Below are 16,756 nucleotides of genomic sequence, written 5' to 3' on the forward strand. Positions count from 1 at the left end.
AAATTTAATTTTATATATATTCGTCAGGGTCTACCCGATGGCGCAGTGGTAGCATCGTCGTCTTGTAATCAAGAGGTCCGGGTTCGATACCCGGTGGAGGCACATAGTGGTTCGGATCCCACTTTAAACTATAGGTCCGGTCCCGATTAGCCTTTCTGTCCATAAATTGGACTTAAAACACCAACTCAATCAATCAATATATTCTTCAGAACACAATTTTCTGATTTTGAATCCCTCCTTAGAACATTTCTGTGCCTATGTCAATGTCATTTATTTTTTTGTGTGTGTTATTCTCTTGTGATGTACAAGTTGAGTTCGTCAGAGATGCCACAATGAGACTGACTTCTCTTGCAACCGACTGCCTACTAACATAAGAAACGCACCAGATAAGATAGTTAGTTTTAGGATAGTTCTGTTTATGCGACGGCACCAATATATTCCAATTGGTTGGTTATACGAGGGAGAGTCCGAAAATAAGTTTCCCCTGGCGACTGTGGACAGAGAGGGGAAGGAAAAGCAAACAACGTAAATGAGGAAAGGAATAGCATACTTACTTTATTTTTCCACATAGGAACCCCAGTCATTCAGACATTTTTCATACCGCTTGATAAGCTTCAAAAAACCCTCTTGGAAAAAATGAGGGTACGGAAGAAGTGTTGCACGAAATGTGCGGTGTCACCTCAACATTGCTTCCAAAGCGCCTTCCTCCGAGAGCCTTCTTCAAACCCGGAAACAGATGGAAGTCACTCGGCGCGAGATCGGGACTGTACGGCGGATGGGTAAGGCGCTCCCAAGCAAGGGTTGCAAGATGGTGTTGCGTAGCCCTCGCAGAGTGCGGTTTCGCATTGTCATCCAACAACAGCACGCCAGATGTGAGAAGGCCAGGCCGCCTACGCCTAATAGCCTGCTTCAATTTGGACAGGGTGTGACAGTAACGTGCAGCGTTGATGGTTCCTTGTTCCAAAAGGTCCAGCAACAAAACACCATGGGCGTCCCAGAAAACTGTGAGAAGCACCTTACCTGCCGAGGGAGTTGTCTTGAACTTCTTCCGGACAGGAGATGACCGATGTTTCCACTCCATTGATGTGGCCTTCGATTCGGGTGTGCTATGGTGGACCCACGTTTCATCCCCGTCACAATCCGAAAGAGAAACTATTTCCTTCCCGGTGATAACGCATGAGATGCTCCAAACTGTATGAGATGCTCCATATCTGCCGGGCCCTGACTGAGAGGCACCTCCCCTTGTTTGCACGCACTACGCTCATGCCATCTGTTGGATCGCGGTCGTACTTCACCCACTGATGTATGGGTGTCTGTTGTGTTCCAACACGGCCTGATTTCCCCCATTCCTGTACGATATCCCTGGCAAAACTGGGGGGGACTTATTTTCGGACTTTCCCTCGTATAAGGACCTCGTCCAGTTTACAACGAGCAGAGGTGGACTTGAGGTGTAGTCGTGCGAGAATGAACATTCAAACCACACATTTTGAACATCCCTCGGGTAATGAATGTGTGCTTAGGGGGTGATCTTTTTTTGAAGGTGATCAAGTGTTAATCTCTGTCCCATGTGGTACACTATGATATGTGCATATTTACAAGCTAACGAGGCTCTGGCATCTGTTAAATTCTCTTTATCCTTATGTATGATGATTGCTCCAACACAGCCGGGGCTTTTTCATTGGTGTTATATATTAGGTTTTAGTCCTGAGTTTTATTGATTGATTGATTGAGTTGGTGTTTTAAGTCCACTTTATGCACAGTAAGGCTAATTGGAACTGGGCCTACAGTTTAAAGTGGGATCCGAACCATTATGTGACTCCACCGTCCTGAGTTTTATTGTTTGTATTCAAAGTAACAAATTCGTCTCCACATAGGATCTAGTCAAAACAAGAGAGAGAGAGAGAGAGAGAGAGAGAGAATGAGAATGACAATATAGTAGAGAGAGAAGAAGAGAAAGCAAGGAAGGAAAAAGGGAATAAATGGATGAGGGAATAGAGAATATGAATTAGGGTTAGAAAGTTAAGAGGAGAAAGGAAAGAAGAGCTAGAGGAGAAAGTGAAATATGGGGGAAAATGGAAGGAAAAAGAATGGTAGTGTTCGGTAGTGAAGAGACCTAAGAGAAAGCAAGAAGAGATACTAGGAAAAGATGAGAGGTAGAGATGGAGAGATACAGGGATAGAAGGGGGAAAGAAAGAGAACAAGAGGAGAAGGATTGAGCAAATGAGAACGAGAAGAGAAAGGGGAACGGAACTGAGAATCACAGACACACAGAGAGAGGGAGAGTAGTAGAAACGTAAATTCTTACCAGATGTAGATATCGAACACCGATAGACGTCATATTCAATTGACGTAAACAAGTGACGTTCAACAATAAATACAGGTTCCTATTTCCTGGAAACTCGGATACCTCAGGCAATCTCATCAGGTTAATAGAGTAGCCACACTGTAAAACAGCCCTTTGCTCGTACGGAAGTGCATTAAAGAGGCTGTTGGCAATTTGTTCGAATAGGAGGCGACATAGCAGCCAGCAGGGAATTAATGGAATGAGCAACTCGAGATAAAAGAGAAGGGAAGAGTGTTTCTACATCCTCACAAAGACTCCTCTCGTCTATAAATGCAAGTTGCTGGAGGGAATCCCTCTTCTCGGAGAGTGTCGGATAAAATCTCGTCTCCTATTGCGGAACCGGAAGCTCATGCAAACAGAGCCTGAGAGGAGAACGGATTGGAAATGGCAGGGAGGAGATTTGAATATGGAAAGGAGCATCTTTTTCTTCTCTCGCTTCTGTCTGGGGGAAGATGGATGAGACTGAAGAGAGGAAGGGGGAACAGATTAACTCCTTAAAGGATCGATTTCATTCCTCTACTGCCTGCGCATATATATACATACACACACAAACAGAATCAAATATGTTGATAGTACTTTTTCTTTATCCTGATACCCAAATTAAATCTGAGCGAGTTTCCTCTTGATCAATTAGTGAACATAGCCCTTAGGCCAGGGATGTTGTCCTAGCATTATTGGATAATACTTTCAAATTTTGGGAAAGTTATGTATGCAGTAATAGGCTGAAACAGCCATTAATTCAGATTGTTGTTGTCTTGAAAGCTTCTGGTTGATTTTATGTAAGAGTCATTCCACGCCAAATCAACACAGATATGTCAAATTTTCAACCCAACCATCTTAGATTTTCATGAAATTTGGGGAGTTGATACTATCCATGGAACTTAGTAACTTTAAAAATGTTGAGTCCCGTGCGTCTTATAATTTTCAAATTATTCAAAGTTCGAAGAAATTGCCCTTTCTGAACCCGTGTAGCTATACTAAATATGCTGTAACTCCGCCCCTATTTGTCCTAGGAAGCTGAAGTAAAGTTTATTGTACAGGGAATTGAACAAGCTTTCCAATGATATGTAACGAACCTACCTTTGGTTAAAAATAAATTGTCACGTGAAAATCTCAAAACATGTGATCGCCAAAAATATTTGACATACTATGCCATACTCTAACATATAAAAAAAATCAAGCTGGGATTGCAATGGGATCAGGATATACAAAATAATATGAGTAGCTGTGTAACAGATAAAGACCTCATTACAATGTACTAGGGTGTCAAAAGTCTCTTAACACCCCCTATAAAATGTAAAGGAGTAATGCTGGGTATAATTGGTCATGATAGAGACAGGTTAGGCTCAAGGAGGAACCACAGCTGTGTGTGTCAATCGGAGATCCGGCATATTGTAGACCTCCATATTGAGGCCTCTTTTAACACGTATAAGGGCCTCGCGTTTCCTAACGGAGGCCCTGGTGGTAATTTCTAGCCTGAGCGTACAAGGCCCAGGCACTTCCCAAAATTTCGCTAAATTACGCCGGTGACCGATCCAACAGCTATCGCGCAATCTACGTTCCTGTGATTGCATATTTTCTGCTAGATGGCAGAGATCGATATTGGCTTGAAACATTCACAAAATTGTACATCATTTTTATGCTGGTGGTGTCAATTTCTAATATTAATTGAGAAAATATTTTGCTTTTAAAATTGTTTCAAGATTCCATTGAAGAATGAATAGATTTCACGGAAAAGTTGAAGCATTGCGAACTCTACTTTTTACATTTACTGTAACAAAAATGTTAAACAATCTTTACTAACTTTTTGCAGGGGAGTTTGTCTGGTGTTTCTGGATAGCTTTCTAATTATCTTACGAGCCATTGTTGTTGATTCGAAAAACAGTAATTCCACAGAACAGTGATTCGGTTTTTAGTTCGCTAGGGACACATATGATCTGTGCAGTTCGGAAGAAATAACTGAGGCCGTGTCCGAAAGGTGCAAGACCGTACTTGAAGTGAACATTCTCCGAGAATGGTCCCGCAGTTCGGTCTTGAAGTCGTGGATAGAAAGTGAATTTCACTTCGACTGCAGCGCCAAATACGATCAGAAGATACAACTGAGGACACGTTGTTTTTCCCTCATTTTAAACACTTGTTTTTCATCATAGAAATCTCATACCATTTTAAAATGTTCTTACACATACATTTCCACACATACCTCCGTGTTTTCAAACAAATGAACAACGAGTGCAAGTATCACGTGACCAAGCCTGCAACGATGTGTTCTCCACGCTGTGGTCTCGATTGCAAGTGTACTTGACGTTTTCGAACTGCACTAGGTGACGTCACTTCTGTCAACACTATACTTCAAGTCTACTCTTTGTACTTTTCGGACACAGCCTGAGTACTGTTGAAACGTGCTAGCACAAAATACCTCTTCACCTACGTCACAAACTGTTGCATTGTGGGATCGAGCAGCCACGATGGAGGCAATTTTTTGTAAACATGCTGAATTTAAGCCGGCGGGCAGAACATTTGAAGCTTTGTTTACGATGGTGCATTGTGCAATATTACGTTGTTTAAACAGAAACTCCCGTTTATTCTCAAATTTTCCGAGAAGGAAGATGCGCTTCACGGCACGGGATGTGCAAGGACTCGATAAATTGGATTTGGCTGTAATCTTATTTCAGAGAGGTAATTTAAGTTGTTGGTTCTAAGGCATGCACACTTCGCCCTCCGTTCTCATTTCGTATAGATGAGATAAGTCGTAACATTAGTCAGAAGACGTCGTCTCTGTTTGGCGAGAATATATGCCAACATTAATAAACAAAGCAAACATTACACAGTGTGTAGTGAACATTTCCTCTCAGGTAAGTTCATATATAGGGTTGCCAAAAGTCCGGTTTCTTTCCGGGCATGTCTTACATTCGAACAAGGGTTCTCGAGTTTCCAGCGAGGTGTTCTCATTGGCTGGTATCCAGAGAGAGAGCCGATAGAAAGATAGAATCCAAACTCCGCCACATTATACTCATGTATATTAACCTACACTGGTCTTCATTTCTACATTCCCTGAAGATGAGAGCAATGTATGCCCTCGAAACATTAGAAGTCAACTCCAATTTGACCTGGCTGGTAGGTAACCCGAGAACACTTGTTCGAATCACGTCGCCAGGAAAGCTACAATTCCTAGGTCTTACATGTCAGCCTTATGTTCAGCGTTCGGGAGGAATTTGAAAAATATCATAATTGTCCTACATTTTGAGCGTCACATAATATTGATTAGGAGAATAGGTGTTTCAGTTGAACAAAGAGAAATCATGCAAGTTACAAGTCTATGAGCTGCGCTTCCAAACTCAATAGTGAAATTTATTTTGATTCAGTCATTGCCCAAAAATGATAATAAAAGTCCTGCTAGAACAAAAATGGAAGCAATTAATGAACAAAATTTTTGGGCCACTTTCTGATGATGTCAGTGTTCAGTGCCTGAGCGAAATTTCTTGCCTTGAGGTTTATACTGATGGAACAAGGTGTTTCCTATTCTTATTCAATATTTTGATTGTAAGGCAGGGGGGTACAGAGAACAGTCATTGAACAAAAACTACCCCAGATGAAAATTCTGGAACCATTTCATGTTACTGCAATTTCTGAATATTTGTTTGTTATTTCAGGTTATAATGTAAACGCTGAGAGTACTTTAATTACTATCAGCACAACGGACTCATGAGAGAAATATTTTTTCACAAAGTCTGTGATACTGTCTCAGTACAGTTTTCAATAAGTTTGACTGTTCAGTCTCTCATAAATATATTTTGATTAAAGCTGAAATTTTGAGAAAGATTGACTCTTCTGAGAAGAACCAGTTAAAACATTGTTTTGCATAGTATTGATTACAAGAAATTTTGCCTTTAAGAATTCATTAAGCGATCATATTTTATTAAAACTGAAAAGTGTAAAAAATTGTATTATTTTATAACGTGTTCTAAAAATATGTATTATTTATTATGAATGTTTTGTGTCCTACATTTTGACTTAAAGTCCTACTTTCCCTAATAGCGACCTGGTAACCCTAGGTAAGAGACCTGTACGAAGGTCAAGACGAAGATAACAGCAATGTTATGACGGATTTCAAGTCAATTGTAATAGAGAGGTTGGTACCGAGATGAGCTTGTAAAAATCGAGAACCTGCGAAACTTGACGAGAGGAAGCCAGACACACCTCTGTAAAACTGAGACGAGATCGAGATTTAGTGCCCGAGACTTTCGGTCTATGCTGTCCCGGTAATCTCTGGAGCAGGCAAACGAAAACTACACTCTGTCCAGGGAATGTCTGCCGTTTGCAGCAGCGCGCACTGCTTCGCTCTGCCCACTTGCTTTCTCCCCTTCTCTGCCGTTACGCGTGTACTTGCTCCACAGATTCCTGAGACAGGATGTAGTTCTAGACTTTGACATGATATTGAACAAAATACGTAAACCAAATGTACTTTCTTTGCGACTTCTTCAGCCATACGAAGCGGTTTTGTTTTTTGCTTTCATGGCCTGTAAACGCTTTGGAACTTTGTGTGGTGACATTTTGTTTAACGGATTGGTTGAATTGGTGTTTTAAGTCCATTTTGTGCACAGAAAGGCTAATCAGGACTGGACCTACAGTTTAAAGTAGGATCCGAAACACTATGTGCCTCCACCGGGTATCACTACGACATCGGGGAGGCCATGGTGATATGTTGTGCATGGTGATTATACTATACACGTACATTTCGAGTCTTGGAACAAGACTTTGAAAACTGATTGGAGGTGAATGTTTACAAATAGAAACGGGAGCGAGGACGAGACGGGACCGAGTCGAGACACTGCGAAGTCTCGTCTCGATGTCACCCCTCGTCAAGAGCATGGATTGATCTTACACACAATATGGAGAAATGGGGAACTTAACTTGCTACCGGATTCAACCTACAGGTTTAGGAATTACATGTAGTTACCTCGTATTTTGCGTCGCTCATTCGGCTAAACGCGACGATGAGTGATGATAGGGTGGTGATAATGAAACAGCACTCGCAAAGAAACTGCCATGCCCCAGTGTGTGTGTGTGTGTGTGTGTGTGTTCACTGTTTATGACAATTAAGACATGTCAGAACCCATCCCGTTTTTTGTGGGCACGCCTTTAGTATGTATAACATGATTATAACTTGGTATGTTGGGGTCTCCACGATGGCGCCCGGGGTTCGAGGCACATAGAGGTTCTGATCTTATTTTGAACTGTAAGTCCAGTGTCGATTAGTCTATCTGTGCATAAAGTAGACTTGAATCAAACTTCAAAACTTGGTATGTCGGAAGCGGAAAGGTCAATGTTCTCTACAGGCATAAGAAAACACTATCACGGGCGCCAAGATAATTAGACAAGTTTGCCGAATATAAACAAGTTGCTTAGTAATTGTCATACAGATGTCATAGAGTTAAAAAGAATACAAGGAAAAGCTATTGTAAAGGGTAAAGGAAAGGACAAAATATTCGCTTGGATGTGTTACCGAGCCATTTGAACATCAGCCAATTTGCTGCTTCTTCAGAGAAAAATGTTTCCTTCTGTTGCTCAAATCTTGGAAGGGAACAAAGTAAAAGAAATGAACTGAGATGAGAGGCATTTGTAAAGGAAACTGTTCGCTGTGAGGCACACAATGGCAGCAGGAAATGTTTGTGTAAAGCTTCGTTGACACAAAGGGAATGCCACAAAGGGTGCGTTTCTTAAGCCATAACGAAAAGCAGGCATTGAATGAAAATAACTTAGTGAAACCAGGAATTTTACCAACTATAGGAACGCACTGGGTGAGAGCGTCAGTCGCAGTGTTTTGTTTCTCGAAAGTTTATGCATGAATTCTGTTGCAGAAATTAACTGTCTTACAAACGTTTTTCCTCATTTTAATCAAATTCTGGGAACAGTTAAGATGCACTCATCTTGCATATTGCTCTCCGTTCAAGTTATGTATTGCGGAGTTTATCACAGCGTGCTACGATGTCAGGGTTCCCGGTTCAAATCCCAGACTGGACATGGGTGTTCTTTGTGAGTGTCCCTTCATCACTCATCCTCATCTTCCAAAAGTGGCAAAAAGCAACGCTAAATAACAAAAATAAAATTATGTATTTTCTAAATTAGTGCCCGCGCACGCACATGGCCTGCAACTAGCAGACAATCTTCACAACTAACCTGCCTTCCTCTTCGTGCGTTTCGTGCGAGAACGAACTTCATATATGGCATGGAAAGCGACTTTAGGAACTCCATAAACCAACTTTACGCGAGGACTTGAGGAAAAGCCAGTTGACGTAACTTCTTTAACGCGTTAAACCCATTTCGGAATGGTGTTTTAAATAAATGACGTGTCTCTCTACTGTGATAGGTGACTCCGAGAAAATGTGCATTGGATGAGGAATTCTTAACTCACAAAGAAGATTTTTGACATCGCTCTAGTTATGGCTTCCATTTTAAAAATTCAACTATTGTTTCTATGCGTGTATCTAGGAGATGGCACTTGATGATCCTACAATTCTAAGTGGGACTATACAAGACTAGATACTGGTATTTTTCTGCACTTCCATAACAACAAATCGGCACTGTGCACTGACACCATTCATTGGAATCTTCTTGGAAAGGGTCATGAATAAGCTTTAAGTTGATGACGTTGTAAAAGAGATGTTGCTGACTTTCTTGCTATTGGTATCAAATATCAAATAATTCATTAGCATGCAATGTTAATTCGACATTATCTAGTGTGTTTAGTGCTTTAAACTATACTTATTCAAACGCTACGTTTCTAAGAGAGCACCACTTCACCTGAAGACGAGAGAAGAGTTGCTCCCTCGAAGCATAGTGTTAGAATAAACACACTTTAAAGCACTAAACACACTGGATAATGTCCAACTAACATGCTGATGTAGAACCATTGTCACTAACATTCAAAGAATTATCAAATAAATCGTTTCTATTGGAGAACGAGTCACATGGTTTCGTAAAACTCTTTCTTTCGTCACTAACATAAAATCTTCTATGATCTCTGTCCCTTTCCCTTGGACCTTCCTACAGAGCCAAATAGCTTCGTCCTTCTGACCGTAATTGTTCTTCCCGGGGTACGGGGTTAATACCAATCAATTTCTTTCAGCAGTTTTTTATAGCATAGAAGCCTCGGAGCTGAAAATAGACTTTCCTCCTCAAAGAATTCCGAACAAATGTCCTCAATACATTTCAAACATTAGACGTGGTAAGTTGAAAAACTATACATATATCAAATATTAACCAATTTGTGTCCTTGAACTTGTTTTTTTTGTTTATCTTGAATTTATTCTATGATTGTATTAATTGAGTTCATTGTAATTATTATGAATAAATACAATGCCAGAGTAAATAACATTTATGTAAGTGTAAATCAAGTACTGATTACAGACATCATTTTTAATTTCGGTAAGATCTCATGCATGAGAGATTACAACTGTACTTAGCCTGTATTAATTGCATTTATATAACACTGTAATTAGGCATCTGCCTGTTATATTCTTAATAAATAAATAAATAAAAAATCACCTTTCATTCTCAAGAATCATCCACTCACTATACTGCATCATTCGTAATTGTTTTGCCTTTTGTTAAAACACACCCCCATTTCTTCATGCCATTTTGTCCAATTCTATTTTGGTAATTGTACGTCGATTTTCTATCTCACTAGATTAATCGTGACATGAAGGATGATTGGTTAAGTAGATGATGGGAAAAGCACACCTCAATGTTTTAACATATAGCCCTGAAAAACTCATTAATAAACGTCATAAAAGCAGTAGACTTCGTCAAAAAACTAAATATAAGTACAGTAAAACCTCGTTAATCCGGACCGCGATACGCCGGACTTCGACTAATCCGGACAGGCAAAAAAAAAAAAAAAATCAGCTGAAAGCAAGGTTTTAAATGTGGCAAGAAGTCCACAAGAGAACTTCTCAAAGAAAAGGCAGTCAACCACTGATGAAATTCTGTTTCTCGCAGACTTTGTACTGCACTGTGTAGTGTATTTAGGCCTATGTCCTTTAAATACACCATAATAAACGCGTTTTGTTGCTATAAACGGAGTTATAATGCACTTTCTACTGTTCCTTTAGGTTATTTTAGTTAATCCGGACTTTCGTTAAACCGGTCAACTTATCCCCCCTCATTAGCCCGGATTAACAAGGTTTTACTGTATAATACAATACTTGTATGTATTTTTTTATATATAAATATTGTGTGAAAATATTATCTGTATCTAGATGCACATTGTTGACAATCTTGTGATTTTTTTTTTCGCTTCCTTGCATTTATGCGTTTCTATTTTGGTTAATCGCGTCGATAATGATGAAATGAGTGATTGGTCAAATACTATGATACATCTCTGTCTTGCGTAAGATCTCAAACCTGAGACCTCTGGCGTCTTAGCGGGTTACGCTGCCCACTCCGCCACGAAATCTAGCATATTAGTAACTATTTCCTATATGAAATAGTTACATTTTTACATTTCATGCACAAAATGTTCTGAGGTGCTTAGTTCTTGTATTTTGTCATTAACTTTTACACAGCTCGTTTAAGAAATATCCTTTAAATCATTTATTCTTCAAGCTGAGTGACAGAATATGAACAATATAGTTTTGTCCTGGACGCTACATCCATTTTTTCCATCTAACGAATTTTCTATTTTGGTTATTCTGTTGGAGTACTAATGAACCTATTTTTTTCTGTCCTCACCTGTAATAAGCATTTTTTTGTTTATTTTTTTATTGGAAAGGAACCATGCAGAGGTCTATTTCAAAGGGGTGGGTAGACAGGCCGGTTCAACCTCCCACTTACATCGACGCCCTCTATACGATCTTAGTTTAAGCTTCGATAACGAGATGTTTCATTTTATTGACACAGTTGCCAAAATTCATTAAATTCCCTTCAATTTAATTTAATTTTAATATAATGCACCTATATGTGTCACTTTAATACCGATTCATTAAAGTATTTTTTTCTCTTTCTTTCAGGTGAGCCTGACCAATATTAATGGGGATTTCGACTTTTTGTGTTCACATGGTAATGTATCACGTTCACCTCGATTTTTTCTTCTAAACTTCCATACTGTCTACTAGCGCCACCATTACTATTGCTTTAGAAAAGCAAGTACTGAAAGTTCTCATATATTGAGCGTAAATTTGAAAATTAACATCTTTGTAAATAGTATTTTCTGATCTCATAAATCTTTTGTATGTCTTGCTACATTTTATTAGCATTTTAAGGATATGTCTTATCGCTGACTATAACTATGTTATATGCACATAGAAAGAGCCTTATCCAATGGCAGCAAGCCTATGTTTGAAAGGGGGGGGGGCAGAACATGTATTCCACGCCAAAGAAGGTTAGCAATATCTTTAACTTGCAAGTTTTAATAAATATGACAATTTGGATGGACGAGTGTTACCTTTGCTCCCCCCTTCCTGACGTTAGCCCTATGACCTTGGGCATCTACTGCTGTCGCTTTGTAATCAAGGGGTTTCAGGTTCTAGTCCTCGTGGAGGCACGATAATTAGAATTCCATTTTAAACTGCAGGTCTACTCTCAATTAAACACAATTACGCAATCTGAAAATTTAATGACCTTAAAGAAAACTTACATCCAATAAACCATGCACTACAGAAATATGCTCTACATTACACAGGAATAGAATAAAATCTATAATAGTGAGGAAGCTATTTGTATCTGGTAGATATAGACACCTACACCAATCATCATCATATTTTGTGATACATGCACAGTACAACACTGCCGCACATCTTTCCATGCCGGTTTTCGTGGATAAGTACACTTTACGTCATGAATATTCCAGGATATCTTAAAACTCCAGTTGACACCTCAACCATCCCCTCCGTAAGGAATACGTACATTTTGTAATGTTTGATCAATTACGTTCTGTGCCCTAATAGTGTTTGGACGCTTTATGTACATAAGCTTCAATTCGGCTTTAATCCGCATTATATGGAAGACTTCATTGGACTAAGATATGATTGGGATCATTTGTACATAATAGAATATTTAATAACAAATCCAATTAATTTTGGGTTTACTTGCAAATTTGAGAATTGGGCAAAAAAGCACGTGACGTCACATGATTTATAATATGAAAACTGTTTAAATGTAATGATGGAACAAAAAAATCTGCATTTCGTTGCGTCGAAAACTTTTGTTTGAATATTTTCAGTCTCTCCAGATTCAGAAACCTATCTATCATAGGGGCCCTAACACAGCTTCGATTTAGTGTGTTTATTGAGAAGGGAAGTAGGAACAACATTTCTGCCAAATTCTTGCATCTTCTCCTGCTATTTATTTAGTTTTTGGTCTTTATTAAAATTTGTCATAATTTGTCATGAAAAATCATATTTCAGAATATTAGGCAGTTTTTAATCTGCAGACTGTACCCAAAACGCTGACGGTAATATATTCATCAATGTTTCGTACACACACACACACACCTACACACACATTATAATTTTTACTTTTCAAGATATGTCGACACAAGATAGAAATAAATATAATTATAACGATGCAATATTCATTTTTATTAAGTACAAAAATATTCCTTGAATATGATACAACTAAATTGGCATTTTATGGTCAACGTAATGGCGAAAATGACGCTGGGATCAATGCTTTGCTGACTGCTGAGGTGACATCCTTCCAAAACGCTGAAAAGAGAAAAGTTAATCTTAGTATATTCATCTTTATAGTGAGAAACGTCTATTTTTTATTTCTAAAAGTGTTTTTCCACATAGAAACATCTGGTCTGCGTCAAATGGGCGCTGTTTACTTCGAAAATTTACAATACATTGTGTTTACTTGGTAACATAGGTACAACTGTAGACCAATGAGGCAGCCTAACGAAACGAATAGCAATTTATCACAATTCGAGTTACACAAATATACGAGTGAAAAGCTCATTAATGGAGAGGGTGGCCAAAATCGAATGTGTAAATGCGATGGATTTCACCACGAAATCTGATGCAAAATACACTTGTATGTTGGAAATAATGATGCTGTTTTTTTTTTTAATGATAATACAATAATAATAAAAATGCTTCATTTTACAGTGCTGGGCACAGCCAAAAGTAACCAACATGGATCAGTTTGTCTACATAACTCACTCACTTAACTCTTTTGGTGAAGCTCATTGTATGCAAAAGCAAGTTTATAATGTCTTTAATCATTCTCTGGTTTATCTTAGGCCTTATCGTTGCCTTGTAATCACGAGGGATCCAGGTTCGATACCTGGTGGAGGCACATAGTGAACCCGATTAGTCTATCTGAGTACAAAGAGAACTTAAAAATAAGACTACCATGAGACAGCTCTCATAAAGATAACACATCAATTAATTTTAAAATTGTGTATTGATACATGTAATTTCTTGCTTCCAATTATCTTCCAGCGTTTTGAAACGCGACACATCAACTTTATTTATCACCGTTCGATTGGGAAAAGTAGTACTTTTTTGTTACCAAAATAAAACCCATTTTTGATAGGCAGAGCACTCAGACTGACAACCTTTTAATTGCGGAGACGGAAAAGACGAACAAAAGCACTGCATGTTATACTTTCCAAACGATAAAATTGTTGGAAAGAACTGAACGAATCACATGCAATCCAACAGATTCAGCGGGGCTCCCAGATGGCAGGATCCCACTTTAAACTGCAGTTCCAATCCCGATTAGCCTTACTGTGCATAAAGTGTACTTAAAATACCAACTCAACAGCAACAGATTCAGCGCACTGGTGATTAGTTGTTGGTCAGCAACTGCAACCACTGAACTATCGATATTTAATTACCTGGTTACATTGGGTGCGGTTTCAACTTGTTTTAACTGTATACAGTGAAATCTTGATTAAACGTTTCTCGGTGGGAGTGACTTAAGAATTTATAGCGCATAGAAATGTAAAATTCTGGATAATTATATAACGTGTTGCTCCATTTGGATCATTAAGACGAAATATACAAACGCGTGAAAAATTTAATTGCGGGAAATTGAAATGTATTGCACTTTGGTATTTTTTGGCCTACGCAGTGACTAAAATTAAAATTGACTAGAGCGTGGACGCCGTTGATCTTCTAAAAGGTGTGGGGGAGGGGGTCAAAGTCGGGAAATTAGATGTGTTGACGTCACGTTTACGTGTCATCAGAAGGAGGAAACGTTTTGGATAATCAGAAAAGAGGAGATATGAAGGAAGACAGAGAATGGGAGAAAGAAGAATTAATGATAAATAGAACAAAAGGGGGAGAGAGATGGGAAATGGGAAGAGGAATATAAACAAAGAAGCAAGACACAGATCAAGATACAGAGGGAAAGAGGAGAAAGAAGGAAAGAGAGATAAAGAAGCCTGTCACAGATGGGTGAAAATGAGGACAGTGAAGAGAATAAAGCTTAACGCACACTGAGACGCGTATAAACGTGGCAACCGAACGCAACAGGCCCGTTTCCGGCGCCTGAGTGGGCGATACCCTTTAAGATAACCTGCAGACTTTTGGCACTGAAATTCCGCGCGTTTTCCTGTAGTGTGCGTTACACGAATTGATTTCAATAGAAGCAGACAACGGAAGTTCTGATGCTTTCTGTTGCTGCACATCTGTTGCTGCAGTGGGCTTTAAGCTTAAAGAAGTGAGAGATAAAAAGATAGGCATGAAGGAACAGGAAAAAGCGAGAGAATGCAGGTGTGAGGAGAGAAGGGCGAGAAATTAAAGAAGATTGACAGAGTGAGAATGTAAAACAGAACAAGAGAGAAACGTAAAAAGGTAAAGAATAAACACTAAAGAGGAAAAGAATGAAAGGTTTAAGCAGGATATAACAAAAGAAAAGCAGAAAAACGTAAAGAATTTCAAACAGAAGGTAGAAGATAAGATTAAGAGAGCAATTTTTCCTTGTTCCAAGAGGGCAGGTGTCCCTCGTTGACTCTCCCTTTCGGCGCCCATGGACTAGAGCCTCCAAGAACCGTAAATCAAAGGGAGCCTGTTATTCAACAAAACCATTGGCTTCTGGTTCTTCCATTCAGCTTCCAGATTTCTGAACAAACTTCTTGAGCAAAGCTCCCGGAGAAAGAGTAAATGATTTAATCACCGACGAGGAGAGAAGAAGTTAGCTCAACTTGCAGGTACATAATTGCTCGAAAGTGGAGGGGCGAGAGGGACAAACGCAAACGAGGGACTTATTTGCCCAGCGACGTCCCCACGTGACATCGCAAAGGGGGGCCGATAACGTCATTATCTCCACTTTTGGTGGATTGCCGACGCGTACAGCACCGAGCAAGACAAGCTCGTAAGAGGCTTGCGGTGTTGGTTCTCAGGCAGGTAAAGTCATCTCCGGTATGGTCAGAGGTTGTCCAAACAAGATACTGGCGATTAGATTCACTTGCGGTGAAGCGTCAAGGCGTTATCTGTTCGATATCGTAAGGATGTTTGCTCTTTCTGAAATGAGTACTGGGAATTACGCTTACAAAAAGTGTCTGTGTTTATCTCTCACCATTACGATTGCTAATGCATAGAAGTTCAAACTTGAATGAGCTTATCTCAAACTGGAATAAGCGTATCTCTAATCGCCGCAGGGTCAACCTCTGTCTCACAAGGCTGATTCTTCTTGTTACAGTCACCGTAGTCCTTTGATTTTATTCGCCACAAACACGGAAAGCTCTTGTAGAGTTCAATGAACTCCGCTAAAGGCTCGCGTGAATACTGACGAGGATCAGTCATCGGTGTACAACAACGAATTTATCAAGAAAAAATGAAAATAACATTTTTGATCACCATTAAAAGCGTGTCAGCACTAAAGGTCTTTTCTACTCTTACGGCGGACGTTCTATATGCTGCCAAGGGAAGTGGGGAGCGGGGAATACGCAGACCAACCAGGCAACAGCGGTGGCGCTGAGAGTTACGACGTTGAGGGGAGGAACTACTACGCTCACCTCGTTCCACAGGCTGCAACGTTTCTTATCGCGCTGGATTGGTCGCTTCCCCGCTCACAACTTCCCTTGACAGCATATAGAGCGCCCGCCGTAAGATGAGAAAAGAGCTTTAGTGTTGGAAGGAAACTGAGCAACAAGTTCACAAAAGACGTCCACACGCACGGACTTGCTTGCGCAGTCTTTTCAGAACTTCGCAGACATCCACGCTCTTGGGCTCAGTGTTTGGACTTCGTTTTTTGCATCTGCGCAGTTCTAAAATTTACACAGTCTTCCGGTCCACACGCTACGTCTTTCGTGCACAGTTTTGAACTGCGCAAATACAAAGTACGAGGCAAAAATGTAGCGTGTGGACCGGCTTTAAGGGCACCCAAATGTCAACCTCTCTTCTACATAGTACACCCTGGACTGCATTTAGAAGACTAACGAGGCTCTGGCGTCTGAATTCACAG

General features: G+C 39.8%; 2 protein-coding genes across 2 annotated transcripts in view; one reads left to right on the top strand and one right to left on the bottom strand.

Annotated features, from left to right (window-relative positions):
• LOC146001523 (thyrotropin-releasing hormone receptor-like) overlaps positions 1-16,756 on the top strand; it is a 241,097-nt gene that overhangs the window by 58,073 nt on the left and 166,268 nt on the right. The window lies entirely within an intron of this gene.
• Positions 12,904-16,756, bottom strand: part of LOC145988963 (protein NipSnap homolog 3B-like) — a 34,055-nt gene continuing 30,202 nt past the window's right edge. The window contains exon 5 of the mRNA XM_083124268.1: positions 12,904-13,047. Within this exon, the coding sequence (XP_082980394.1) occupies positions 12,977-13,047 (71 nt within the window). The 3' untranslated portion in view covers positions 12,904-12,976. The remainder of the gene's footprint in view (positions 13,048-16,756) is intronic.

This window comes from Lepisma saccharinum, chromosome 1 (assembly GCF_977018435.1).
Source record: "Lepisma saccharinum chromosome 1, izLepSacc3.1, whole genome shotgun sequence".
Lineage (NCBI taxonomy): Eukaryota > Metazoa > Arthropoda > Insecta > Zygentoma > Lepismatidae > Lepisma > Lepisma saccharinum.